Consider the following 14,693-nt stretch of genomic DNA (forward strand, 5'->3'; position numbering starts at 1 on the left):
CCTTACGCGGCAATTTCTCCCTCAGATTTCCCCTTTGGTGGGGCACGATCTTTCCTTTTTGTACTCTAAGCCCAAGGCTTTGGAAACACCTTTTAAACCCTGTAAGATTCAGCCAACAAATCCTTCCAGAACTTTTATCTTCGTTCGATTTTTGGGAAGAAGTGCAAGGTCAATAGCTTCAAAGTCGTTTTGAAAAAATTAGGGCCCTAAACAACATGAAGATGGTATATACGAAAACCGAAATAGGTCAGTATAGAGTTGCCAACAGATTCATTTTTGAAGGGCCACAGTTTTAAGCTGAATGGGGAAAATCTACAAAACTAATACAGAGATAACTAAATGCTCATTAAATCATTATCGACGCTACACAAGAGATGTTTCTACTCCTCTAGAATACCAGGAATTGCATGTGCATGCGCCCGCGCGCGCACACACACACACCACTGTTGATTCGCATACTAGGGTTTGTATCGCATACTAGGGTTTGTATCACACACACACCACTGCTGATTTGCATATGAGGGTTTGTATCATTTTCTTTTAGGAGACTAGAGATTGTACTCTTTAAGTCAGTGTGTCATCCAGCATCAATAATGCATCAATATGCAACAGCAAATAAATGCTAGGTGTTCTACAAATAGGCATATGCTAGAAAATGAAACAGCATAAACTTCTTTTTAATTTTCTTCAAAAAGAGGGATTTCAGTTGCTTCAGCCATACATTCTTCCCTTTAAAAGTTTATGAGGTAGTCTTAGGGGAAAATATCCACGCAAGGATCCGGTCTGAACTCGGGTTTTTACAGTCAGCTAATACAAGTTTACTAAAAAGCCTCTTGATGAAAGTGAAAGTGGAGAGTGAAAAAGTTGGCGTAAAGCTCAACATTCAGAAAACGAAGATCATGGCATCCGGTCCCATCACTTCATGGGAAATAGATGGGGAAACAGTGGAAACAGTGTCAGACTTTATTTTTCTGGGCTCCAAAATCACTGCAGATGGTGACTGCAGCCATGAAATTAAAAGACGCTTACTCCTTGGAAGGAAAGTTATGACCAACCTAGATAGCATATTCAAAAGCAGAGACATTACTTTGCCAACAAAGGTCCGTCTAGTCAAGGCTATGGTTTTTCCTGTGGTCATGTATGGATGTGAAATTTGGACTGTGAAGAAGGCTGAGCGCCGAAGAATTGATGCCTTTGAACTGTGGTGTTGGAGAGAGAGTCCCTTGGACTACAAGGGGATCCAACCAGTCCATTCTGAAGGAGATCAGCCCTGGGATTTCTTTGGAAGGAATGATGCTAAAGCTGAAACTCCAGTACTTTGGCCACCTCATGCGAAGAGTTGACTCACTGGAAAAGACTCTGATGCTGGGAGGGATTGGGGGCAGGAGGAGAAGGGGACGACAGAGGATGAGATGGCTGGATGGCATCACTGACTCGATGGATGTGAGTCTGAGTGAACTCCGGGAGTTGGTGATGGACAGGGAGGCCTGGAGTGCTGCGATTCATGGGGTCGCAAAGAGTCGGACACGACTGAGTGACTGATCTGATCTGAATACAAGTTTGAGCATAATTTTGTTAGCCTTCTTAGAAAATGTATTTCTTAAAAAGCATACCATGTGGGCTGGAGTTTTCACCAATCCAAAGCACCCTGAATAATGTTAGGTACTAGTAACTAATTATTCAGGTATTCCTACATGTCTTTAACAAATACTACATTAACAAACTGCCAGGTATGGGCAGAGGGCTGTCCTTGGTGCTTCTGTACAAATATGGAGGCCAAGAGTCATTGTCCATAGGTATGTCCAGTCTAAAGGAGTTTTCATTCCATGATTACAATGAAGATTTTTCTCACTTGCACAGATACACCACCAAATGGCTGAAGCTATTCAAAGCTCAGACAGAAAGACAATCTATTCAACCTGGCTCTTAGCGGGAAGCCAAATATTTCATCTGATTCTCAGCTCAAGAACCACTAATATGATCCAAATGGAGAAAATATTTCTATGGTGGATTCACTGAGAGAGAATATACTTCCTAGGTAAGTAATCACCCACTTTTTCATGGGTGATTCTGACCATACAAGAATTCTGACATACATATGACAGAATCTAGCCCTTCACATAGAATGTCACTGCACATTATTAGCTAAAAAATGTAGACCACAAATCTTCAAAGTATAGGAATGACAGAGTATGTATAAAATTGAATATTATTTAGCTATTAAATGATAATGTTTGAATTATATAGAAACATAGAAAAATTGTACATGCTGTAATGCTAAGTGATAATAGTATAATATCTAAAATGTACTCTAAGAATAGCTATTTAAAATATGTAGGTATATTTTCAGAAGAAGTTACCTTCAGAGTAGTAGAACTGTGGGTGCTTTATAACATTTTTCCTTTAGTGTTTTTTCCTCAATTTCTTAATCCAGTGTAAGACCTGTTTATCTGACCTCTTTTCCACGAGCCTGTAACTGAAGACATTATATTTACTCTGCATCCTTTATACAAAGGATCCATATGATAAATTCCTTATTTGTTTCAGATACAACTAGAAGGACAAGTTTCTTCAAAATACTATAAACAAAATTAAGCAAAAACTGTAAGAATCATCTCACCCAATACAATAGGCTTACCTTAAATGCGGGAAACAGAAAGCTGTATTTGTGTACAACAAAAAAGCAACATGTCAGAAAGCAATGCATAAGAAACCTTTACTTTGCTCTATCCTGTTGTTATTCAGTTCTGTTTTTAAATTCTCTTGTCCTGTTGTTTGTATTTTATTTCTAAGCCACCTCAAATAATTTTAAAAAGTTAAGGAGAACAAGTGCAACAAATAAAATGGGCATTCCTGAGTAACAGTGTTTTATATTAATTCTCTCTTTTTGCACCAAGAATTGTATAAATAGAATTCAGTTTCCAAAATCTGGAAGCCATCTACTTTGAATATTAACTGTGAAATAAGAAAAGGTTTTAAACACTACTCCTAGTAAATTTGTATCTAAATCATTTGACCTAAATGATCAAATTATAATTAACATACACTGAGATAAAAGTTATAAGAAATGAAGTTTCTTGACATATTTGTCATGTATGTGATGCCCTTCCTGTAAGGTGGGAACTACTTAAAGTTAGGAACTAAGATTTAAAATTTTTTTTTTCATAAAATTGAGTCGAATGAAGTTAAATTGTGTTTTCATTTATAAAAGTTTGGAAATTTTAAAACTGACTCTTTTGACCAAACGTATTGGTCTAGCAATTTAAAAAATTTTAAATACTACTAAGAAATATCATAGTCCTTTAAAGTCAGCTTACTTTTCCGATGCTGTTAAAAACAAAACTTTCACATCTTGAGGCAAACAAAGCACCAAAGAAAACTGCATCAGCTGAGAAGATGTGAAGGACCCAGGTTTATAAACGTGTGGGGCTCAGGAAGAAGATGTGAAGGACCCAGGTTTATAAATGTGTGGGCCCAGGAAGAAGATGTGAAGGACACAGGTTTATAAATGTGTGGGCCCAGGAAGAAGATGTGAAGGACACAGGTTTATAAACATGTGGGCCCAGGAAGAAGATGTGAAGGACACAGGTTTATAAATGTGTGGGGCCCAGGAAGAAGATGTGAAAGACCCAGGTTTATAAATGTGTGGGCCCAGGAAGAAGATGTGAAGGACACAGGTTTATAAATGTGTGGGCCCAGGAAGAAGATGTGAAAGACCCAGGTTTATAAACGTGTGGGGCCCAGGAAGAAGATGTGAAGGACACAGGTTTATAAATGTGTGGGCCCAGGAAGAAGATGTGAAAGACCCAGGTTTATAAACGTGTGGGGCCCAGGAAGAAGATGTGAAAGACCCAGGTTTATAAATGTGTGGGGCCCAGGAAGAAGATGTGAAAGACCCAGGTTTATAAATGTGTGGGCCCAGGAAGAAGATGTGAAGGACACAGGTTTATAAATGTGTGGGCCCAGGAAGGCTGAACGGAGACGTGGAACAGCTGAAGGAGACCAGTAAGATTGTATATCAATAATGCAAATAACAGGATATATAGGAGGTGAGAGGTGTATTTTTAAAATAAATATTTTCCTTATAAAACAAAGCATGCGTCAAACAAATACAAAATATTTGTTACACAAAAATGTAGTAACTGACAAATTACCAATTTGTTAAACTTAGAAAAAGTTCTAACTTATTTCATAACTCAAAAGAAAAAACTTAAAATTTTTGTTACTCAAGTTAATTTAGTTCCAAGTTATAAATGGTACAAAATCTTGGTTTAAAAATGTCACTCTATGATTGTCTCAATTTATTTTGCCATGCCATGACAAAAAAAAAAATCTTTCAAATGTTTTAAGTATTTAAATAAAATACTGTTTCTAACATAAACTTATTCAAAGAACTTTTACATCAGTAGGCCAACATGTATTAATTACCCTCTTAGTATAAACAAGAAACACTAATGACAATGCGTTGTAGAACTTAATACCTGCCAATTCACATGCAACACAATAATCAATCTGAAGAGGCTAATAAAATTTTAAGGACATGGTCATTCTCTCCTCCTGTAACTCCATATGCTAACATTCTCATCAACTGAATGACAATTTCATGATCCCATATTTTCTAAACTCCTTGTCTCCAGGTTGGAATAGCCCTAAGGAGAAGAAGAAAAGAGAGTATAAATATATAGGGTATTTTTTTAAAGTCTTGATTAAATGTTAACTTTTAAAAAGTATATAGATTTGTTTTATCTATACACTCTTTAAAAAGTTTATAATAAACTATTATAAAATATAATATATATAAATTACATAAAATATATACAGTTCATATACAGTTTATTAGGTTATTATAGAGTGCACACCATTCTAACCCCTCCTTTACCTATGTGGGATATGTAGAAGTGGCCCAGAGCCTGCTGGTCCTATCTTTTTGGTCCGTTCTTCCCAACCTTTGGTAGGTTTGTAAAGTCTAGAGGGATCTCTACTAACATTGTTTTCAACCTGTAATCGGAAGTAAAATGAGTGCCAGTTAATTTAAATGAACTATTCAGTTTGTACTTGTAAGATCTTTAGTAACAGAAAGCAGGTTTAAGAAAAATATTTGATATTCCCTAGACAGAAATAAAACTGTTAATAACCTCTTCAGTAAACTTCTAATTGTGCTCATACAGCTAAAATAAAATTTGGATTACATCAATCTACTAATAAAATGTTAATTTATTTTTTCTAGTTACTTTATTCTACTTCGCTGTTGTATTTTTTTGTATTTCTCTCATGAGGGAAATTGGAGAAGGCCCTGGCACCCCACTCCAGTACTCTTGCCTGGAAAATCCCATGGATGGAGGAATCTGGTAGGCTGCAGTCCATGGGGTTGCTACGGACACGACTGAGCAACTTCACTTTCACTTTTCACTTTCATGCATTGAAGAAGGAAATGGCAACCCACTCCAGTGTTCTTGCCTGGAGAATCCCAGGGACAGGTGAGCCTGGTGGGCTGCCGTCTATGGGGTCACACAGAGTCGGACACGACTGAAGCGACTTAGCAGCAGCAGCAGCAGCATGAGGAAAATGTAACACAGCAAACTATGACGGACAATAAATTTAAGATAAATAACCACCAGTAAGTAGTCCTTTGTTTCATCTGTGAGAGTCACTAGTATCTTTATCACCAATGAAATTCAACAATGCTCATAGCTGCTATAGATCTAAAGTATAGGCTCATATAGGAAGAATGGGGGCTTCTCTGGTGGCTCTGACAATAAAGTATCCGCCTGCAATGCAGAAAACCTGGGTTCAATCTCTGGGTTGGGAAGATCCCCTGGAGAAAGGAAAGGCTATCTACTCCAGTATTCTTGCCTGGAGAATTCCATGAACAAAGGGGCCTTGTGGGCCACAGCCCATGAGGTTGCAAACAGTTATACATAAATGAGCAATTAACACTTTCACTTTTTTTCACATAGGAAGAATAAAGAAAAGAATGAAGAGCAGGAAGAAAGAAGGAATTTAGGATAAAAGAAAACGAGGTGCTTATAATGTGAAATGGTAGAATTAAACAGTTGCTTTGTAATTTGTAAATAAGTATGAAATAAAGGAGATGGAGATAAAAGAGAACTGGATTTTATGTTTGGAGCCTTACAAATAAAAGAATTATGATAATAACAATAAAAATAATTAATCTCAGTGTAGAGTACCTTTTCTTTTAATTTTGCCAGTTTTCTTTGTTTTTCTGCCTTCTCATCTTCCTTTAATTGTCTATTCAGAATTTTCAATTCAAGTTTATGTAAATCCTAAAAGACATATACCAACAAAAAAGATAACATTAAGAAGTAAAATTAACTAGAATTTATTTCAAAGTTTAGTTGCTTGCATGTAAAATTAAATTACCTTAAATAGCAATATACCTTTAATATCAACTTTTTCCAAAAAAAGAAAATCTAAGAGCTTTATTTTCTCTGAATATCAACGTAACACATGCACATCCTTTCTGAATCACTTTCTTTCAACTGTTTCTTGTTTTATTTTATGGGTCAATCTAAAACTTCCTTTCTTTTAATGGGTAAAATTTTCAGTTATCAATACAGAGATGTCTGGTTTTAGATCTCTTGCATTACACTTTCTGTGCAATACAAGGTTTTCTTTTTTTCTAAGTCTTTTATTATGTGACTTGCTTGCTTTTTTGGGGAATGGATCTTTGGTTAGGGAGATTTTTATTTTTTATATGAGCCAAAAGAAATACCATTAGTAATGTGTTATTTTTTATTATTTTCTTTGTACTTCCCTTATGTTTTGCTTTATAAATATTGCCTATATTTGCACGTATATTTTGATGCAATTCATAAGTTATCTCTCATTTGTACTCTTTTTCATTTTAAAGTACCCTTCCTTGTCTTTTTTAATATAATTGGACTGAATTCTGCCCTATCTGATGAGACTGCAACTTCTTTCTTTGATTAGGATTTTTCTCGTATACATTTGTTTAAAATCACTATAGCCCTACCTCTCAGCAATAACCTTGATTCCTTTAAGTATATACTGAGTATAATGTGCTAGACCCTGGGGTAAAGCATGAACAAAAAGGACAAAACCTCTGCCTTCATAGAGCTTACACTATGGTAGGAAGCTGGACAGTGACCAAGTAAGCAAATCGCCTACGGGGAAAACCCAGCCAGTGTGGCAGAGCAGACATGACCTCCATGGCCTGGACTGTGGCTGCCTTTCCAGTCTCGTCTCCTGCTGGCTTCCGTATCCCCCTCGATACTGGCTTCCATCTCCCCCTAAGAATATTGAAGTGTTTACAGTTTCCCCCATAAGCTACTGTTACGCTCCTCCAAGCCGCCCATTCACGCTGTTTCTTCTGCTAGGAAGGAGCTCTTTCCTTCCCTTTCAAGACTCAAGTATCGCCTTCTGCCTCACGCAGCTGTGTGAGCTTCCCTCCGTGCACTCCACCTCCTCAAGCTGTCTGTCCGCACCTCAAGCACCACACTGTTTACCGTATCACAGCGAAGTCCCCTATCTGCACACCACTCATCCCCACTAGACTATAACCTACTAGAAAGCAGGGAGCACAGCCTACTTATTTTGGTGTACTAATGCTAGGTCCAGGCCAGATACGTAAGAAGCATTCAATTAATTTTTGCCGAATTGAGCCTGGAAGTAATACCTCCATGTGTATCACTGAAAAATTATTCAGGAAATGTATTTACTTACTCTTTCTTGAAACCTGGAAATTTCATCAGCAGCAGTTTTCCTTTTTTCTGCCTTTTCTGTCTTTTCCCGTATCTCCTTTTCAAGTCTCAAAAATTCTTCCTGTTCTTTCTTCTGTTGGGTGTACGTTTCCAGCAGCAATTTCAGTTTACACTGGCGCTGACGCTCTCTCTGCTGCTTTTTCTCTTTCTCTTCTTCCTCTTTTAACTGGGAAGCGTTTTTCATTGACATTTCTATACTTCTCTGTTTTTTCCAAGCTTCAATGGCCAATTTTTGCTTCTTTCTTTGTTCTTCTTTTTGTTTTTGATTATCTTCCTGTTTACTATGAGAAAGTACTTGTATGCTGTCTTTTTCCTTTAATTTGAAAATTTCCTCCTTTTTTTGTTGCTTTTTGGTTTTCCAATGCTGAATAGACTATGTGGTTAAAAAACAACAATAGCAAGAAAAAAAATTTTTTAATAACCAAAAGCATTTTATTTTTTATTTTAATTTGGCTGCACCGTGAAGCATGTGGCATCTTAGTTCCCCAACCAGTGACCGAACCTGGGCCTCGACAGTGAAAGCACCAAATCTTCACCACTGGATTGCCAGGGAATTCCCGCCAAAACCATTTTAAAATACAACCTCAAATCCGTATCTCTTTCTACATAGTGACTGCAGTATGCTTGTTGCTTAGATTTGAAAAGTGGTTTTTTAAACCAATGCAACTTTTTTCTACTTCTCTTTGTAAAAAATTTAATGTATCTTTTAAAACACTAAATAATGGCTATTCCATTGGCCTTTCTCTTCCTCTTTGAATCACCAGGTACACAAGGACTGCACCTCATGAAGTCTCCTCCTCCCCTTTACCTCCTTCCTTGATGTTCACGGGAAACAGTCCTTTCCTCTGATCATTTCACTTCTGCTTCCAAATTCTCTTTCTAGGCTTATAATCCCTTCTGAGTGACCCATCTCTGGTCAAATTCAGAAAAGGAGTTAAAAGTGAGGTAGGTGAGGATATGTGCTCTGAAGCCAGGTATCTGGGACCAAATCCTGGCTTTTCCAATTACTAGATGTAACCTTGGGTGAGTCGTTACATGTCTTTGTCCTTATTTTGCTCATCTGTAAGTCGTAGGTAGCATTTCTCAAATAGGGTTGTTCTGAAGTTTAAATGAGTCAGTGCTTGGCACATAGTGCTTCAAAAGTATTAAAAAAAAAAAGGAAAATAGCTTCATATCTTTATAAGTGGGTATGTAAAGATTATTTAAAATTCTAGCGGGCTTTTCTATGCCATAAAGGAAACTGAATTACTTTTCCCTGAAGTTCCTCATGGTATATCATCCATTTTCATGAAATACATCCTTCTGCTGTGTGTACTATACGCAAGACAATGTGAATAGGACCCACAGCTGATTAAACAATACCAGATGCCATATAGTACAGTGCTACTCAAAGTACCAGTCCACAACAATATCAGGAATTCATGCCGGAAGGTAAATCAATGTACTGCTTCTTTCAACGAGGAAGTTTTCTATGAAAAAACAGTCACTTGAACTAAATAGCATGCTTACTGGGTAGCTGATTCTTGTATAATCACAATAACTCATTGAAGACCAGAAACAGTTTGCAAACTAACATCCAACCCATGGACCAAGTTTGACCAGCACTGCTCTAGGTGAGATAAGACGTGTGCATAAATACTAGAACATATTTTAGAACATGCCATCGCATAGCACACAAGACATATAAACAAGTGTTAGTGAAATTCTGAGGGGTGAGTAGGCAAAAGGAAGCAGCATATGATCTGGGCAGATGCAGGTTAAGTTAGCAGTGGATGGTGGAAGAAAGAAGGAGGTTCCAGAAAGTGAGAACAAGATAAGCAAGAGGACATGGACCACAAAGTTCATGGAACGTCTGAAAAGAAGTATGTTCATTTAGGCAAAACATACGATATATTAAAGGAAGTGGGAGATAAGAATGGTAAATTTTCTACTCAACCTTCTCAGCTCAACAGATTTAAAATGCATTTCTGGACTTGCCTGGCCACCCAGTGGTTAAGACTCTATGCTTTCACCGCAGGGGGCATGGGTTTGGTCCCTGCTCAGGGAACTTATAATATCCTGCATGCCGCAGGGTGCAGCCAAAAAAACCCCAAAATACAGAACTGCATTCCTGATGCTATACTCCCAAACTTCCCACTTCTCCTCGAACATGTCCTGCTTCTGTAAATGACATCTCCTCTTTCACACTCTTTCCTGTATCACCCTGACATTCAATCAGTCATCAGGGATCAGGAAACACGGTGGCTGGGAACGAGAAGAGAAAGCCAGAATCTAGGTGGTTTCCCTTTATTACAAGAAGCATAGTTAAGGAACACTGTCTGTTCCTTTACCCTAGGCAGGTGGTTCTGGAACTTGAGTTTGTTAACAGAATAACCTAGAGGCTTTATTTAAACTCAGATTTCGGGGCCCCCCCTCTGAGTTCAGACCAGGTCTGGGGTTGGACCCTGTAAATTCTAACAGGTTCCCAGGTGACGCTGACTTTGCTGCTCCTCAGACCACTTTCCTGGCCCCTGGAAAAAACCTCAAATAATTCTTGTGCGTGAAGTCACTCAGTCGTGTCCGACTCTTTGTGACCCCATGGACTATAGCCTACCAGGTTCCTCCGTCCATGGGATTTTCCAGGCAAGAATACTGGACTGGGTAGCCACTTCCTTCTCCAGGAGATCTTCCCAACCCAGGGATTGAACCCGGGTCTCCCGCATTGTAGGCAGACGCTTTACCGTCTGAGCCGCCAGGGAAGTCCAAATAATTCTTATTAGATTGTTATTTTGAGTTTTAAAAAATGACTTATGTTTCAAAATGTTTTCTTAAAGTTTTAAGTGTCGACCTTATGAACATTCAACTTATTTTGGAGAGAAACAATAGCAACAACAAACCACCAGTTATTTCCTCTAATACTTTACATGTAAAATCAAGTATTTCTTTAATGCTCCTTTTTGGGTATGTTGCCAGCTGAATCGTCATACCTTTCTTGTCAAACCAAACTGAATTAAAGTTTATTGCGCTCAAGTCTAAAAAAAAAAAAAACTTAGGACTATCTAAGCCTATGGTTCTTGACCAGGGGCCATTTCTACCCTCCAGAGGACGTCTGGTAATGTCTGGAGATATTTTGATCATCACATTTAAGGTGGTGCTACCAGCATCTACTGGGTGGAGGTCAAGGATGCTGCTAACTGCCCTACAGCGCACAGGACAGCCCTCACAGTCCAAACAGTCACCAATGCCAGCGAGGAATCCTAATCTAAACCAGAGCCACAATAATATTTTTGTGAAAATGGGACCTTTTAGGTATTTGCTACAATTAAGAGTTACTCTACTCTGGGGTTGCCAAAACTTTGAGTCTTTTAAAATAAGTAGTGCAACTAAAGTTCCAAAACTATTTAGAAACTTTTGAGTCAAAGAATTTTTTTTTCCTACTGCCCTCTTTATTTTCTGTTGCAAATAATGTGGACTTCACTAGTAAGATGACTTATCAAAAGCCTGGTTAAATCTGAATTTCCCATTTCCAGTGGACATAGGATGTTACCATTGTCAGATGTTTTCTGACTCATTGTATTATTTCTTAGAGTAGATTATGCTGGATGTTGAGTATGTCAACTATAGTTCCACTAAAATGACTTAACTTCTCAATGCCTCAGTTTCACCTGCTATGAGACGGGAGAAAACCGTAAACATATCTCATAGGCTTGCACTAAAGTTAATAATATATGTTAAAGAGTGTAGCACAGTCCTAGTCCTAGAACACAGACATATACAGTAAATAATAGCTATTACAATTCTTATTACCTCTTTTTTTCTTTCTTCCAGGGCCAGAAATTTTTGATACCATTTCTCATGCTGTTGAACTTCATCCTGCGTTCTTCCGGGAAGATGCTCCAGAACTTCTCCCATGAACACTGGCTTCCCTTTATGCTTGCTTCTCATCTTCACAAAGTTCTGGTGGTCATAATCATCCCAGCCCCCCTGGCGCCCTCCCGTCTGCTGAAGGAACGTTTCAAACTCTACCACTTCTTCTGGAAGAGCACTTGGTGTGACTTTGTCCACAGGAACTTTGCTCAATGCTGCTCTGAAAGCCTTCTCTGTTTCTGAATTACCCAAAGCCCATGTGTCAATTTTTCTTGATATGGCATTCAACTCATTATTAGTTGTTTTCTCTTCTTTAATAAGCTCTTCATATCTAAAATTTTAAAAATAAAAGTTTGAAAAATAAGATACAAACCAATCCAAATTAGCCCTTTGTTTTCCTTCAAATTTTATTATTCCCAACTCTTGATATCTTCTCCACTTCACATTATTAACATTTATAAATCTAAGTCTTCAAAGAGTTTCCTCAGAGGAAAAAACAATCTTTCAAACTCTTATTTGAGAGTTTACAGACTCCAAATATAAATGAAAATTCACTTAAAACATTAAAAGCAGGCTAAAACCTCAAGCAAAAGAGAAGTATTATACTGCTTTTGTGTAAGACTAATATTAAATTTGTAACAATAAAATAGTTTACATACAACTACCTAAAAAGTTATTGAAAAATAAAGGTAAATAATTTTAAATTAAAATGTGTTTAAAACATACATCAACCTCTGCTCTTCCTTAAAAGTGTTAATTGCATTTTCAATTTCCTCCATCATTTCTCTGAGCTTTTCAACAACTGTAAAAAAAAAAAGGAAAAATTATGTCATATTTTATTATGACTAAGAATTAAAAATTAGGAAGAAAATTAGAATGTTCTCTTAATTAAAAAACATTTCTCAGCCTAAAGGATAAGAAAAAAATGTATTTTTAAAAAGTAAATTTTTATGATTGCGATTTTTTTTATCACAGATTTTTTCCTAAGCATACATACCTTAAATATTATTTTTTTTCCAAAAAAACTTCTATATCACATATGTTTTCTGTGACTTGCACTTTTTCTTTAACAATATGTTGTAATTAACTTTCCATATCAACATACATATGGTACTTCATTCTTTGTATGGCTACATGGCATTTCGTTGTCTAATGCTACCCTAAATCATTAATTCTCCAACTGATGAATCTTGAAAGACATGCAATGCTGTAGTAACTATCTTTGCATGCTCAAGTAAGTATTTTGATTTTATTTTTTAATTTTCATTTTATATTAGACTATCATCGATTAACACTGTGGTGCTGGTTTCAGGTGTACAACAAAGTGATTCAGTTACGAATATACACGTATCTGTTCTTTTTCAAATTCTTCTCATATTCAGGTTGCTATATAATATCAAGCAGAGTCCCCTGTGCTATACAGTAAGTCCCTGTTGCCTATTTATTTTGCAGTACGTACATGTCAATGCCCAACTCCCAATCTATCCCTCCCCCCTCAAATAAGTATTTTTAGAGGATAACTGATTGCTATAAAAAGTATGCCCACTTTACAATATGTAAAATACTGTCACATTGTCCTTCAAAGAGGCTCGAGCTATTTACAGCTCCTGGGAGTGCTCCTGCTCATGTAATTCCAGCCATTTCCAAATTTGATTATTTTTCCAAATAATCAAAAATTTATTATCATTGATTTAACTGACATTTTTATAATAATTAATAAGCCTGAGCACTTTTCCATGTTTTTTGTGTTTCTTTGGCTTAATATGCAACTTACAATCTTTGCCCATTCTCTTCATCTGTTACCTTTGTTGCTCGGATTTGTAGACACTCTACACATTATGGATATTAGCTTTTAAAGTTACATATATATTGCTAATATTACCCTCATTTGTATTTCAACTTTTCTGATAGGTTTGTGGTATTTTTGAATAGTCAATTATGTCCACTCTTTTCTTTATGATTTCTGACTTTTGTCATTCTTATAAATTATATAATCATAAAAATAGTAATCCGTGTTATTTTCTCATATTTTTAGTGGTTTTGGATATTTACTATTTTTAGTGATTATGCTATAAGCAGTGCATCAGTGCTCTACGTGCAGTCTCACTTCATTCCCACAACTCTGAGTCAGGCTGTATGATTATCTCCATTTCAGAGCTCAGTAAGTGAAAGTTCAAACACTGAGTTACTTGCCTAAAACCACGTACCTGACAATTCAAGGATTTGACCCAGCATGTGTCTGATTCTTAAGTCCATACATCTTGAGCACTTTACTGTACTGCTTTGATCCCTCAGGAATGAATGTTGGCATAAGGAAAGAGGTAAGGACCCTATTTCATCTTTCACAAATGACTAAAATTTGCCCTAATACTACTTAGCCATTCCCTCAGGTATTTGAAATGCCTCTGAAAGGCAATAACTTCAATTAGCAAATGATGGGAACAGTAGGCAAAGAATCAAGAATCTTTTCCTCTTTATCAGCTGAACCTGAATCTTTGTATACCACAGATTCTTCATCTGAAGCTGCTACTGCTGCTAAGTCCCTCAGTCGTGTCTGACTCTGTGCAACCCCAGGAACTCTAGTCCACCAGGCTCCTCTGTCCATGGGATACTCCAGGCAAGAATACTGGAGTGGGTTGCCATACCCTCCCCCAAGGGATCTTCTCGATTCAGCGATCAAACCTGTATCTCTTGTGTCTCCTGTATTGGCAGGCAGGTTCTTTACCACTAGTGCCACCTGGGAAGCCCTATTCATCCTATATATGACATTAATATCTGTTCTACTTCATAATTTATAAGCGTTTGATAGCATTTTAAAGACTAAAAAAAATACATAAACAGCAGATATTACATTTTTCCAATGTTTCCTTATTAATCTCTAACAAAAAGTAAAGTTTAGCTCCTTCATTAATGCCAAATAGAAAAATTTATTTTAAAAGTATATATTTTTCTAATGAACAACAGAAAAAACTAATACATAAGAAAAAAATAGAAAATGTAAATTTACTTACAATCAGGTGTGGGCTTGGCATCTTTTAACTGATGCTGAAGTTTCTTTACATTGTTGTATATTTTGGCCAATTGTTGCTGGATTTTTGCTCCTGT

At 36.9% G+C, this 14,693-nt stretch overlaps 1 protein-coding gene across 1 annotated transcript in view; it reads right to left on the reverse strand.

Annotated features, from left to right (window-relative positions):
* Positions 1-656: 656 nt before the first annotated feature.
* Positions 657-14,693, reverse strand: part of CCDC112 (coiled-coil domain containing 112) — a 33,555-nt gene continuing 19,518 nt past the window's right edge. Inside the window, exons 4-10 of the mRNA XM_019968025.2 lie at positions 14,600-14,689; positions 12,315-12,390; positions 11,529-11,919; positions 7,705-8,115; positions 6,189-6,284; positions 4,880-4,998; positions 657-4,649 (exon numbers count right to left, since the gene is read on the reverse strand). Of these exons, the coding sequence (XP_019823584.2) occupies positions 4,619-4,649; positions 4,880-4,998; positions 6,189-6,284; positions 7,705-8,115; positions 11,529-11,919; positions 12,315-12,390; positions 14,600-14,689 (1,214 nt within the window). The 3' untranslated portion in view covers positions 657-4,618. The remainder of the gene's footprint in view (positions 4,650-4,879; positions 4,999-6,188; positions 6,285-7,704; positions 8,116-11,528; positions 11,920-12,314; positions 12,391-14,599; positions 14,690-14,693) is intronic.

This window comes from Bos indicus, chromosome 10, assembly GCF_029378745.1.
Source record: "Bos indicus isolate NIAB-ARS_2022 breed Sahiwal x Tharparkar chromosome 10, NIAB-ARS_B.indTharparkar_mat_pri_1.0, whole genome shotgun sequence".
NCBI classification, from domain to species: domain Eukaryota; kingdom Metazoa; phylum Chordata; class Mammalia; order Artiodactyla; family Bovidae; genus Bos; species Bos indicus.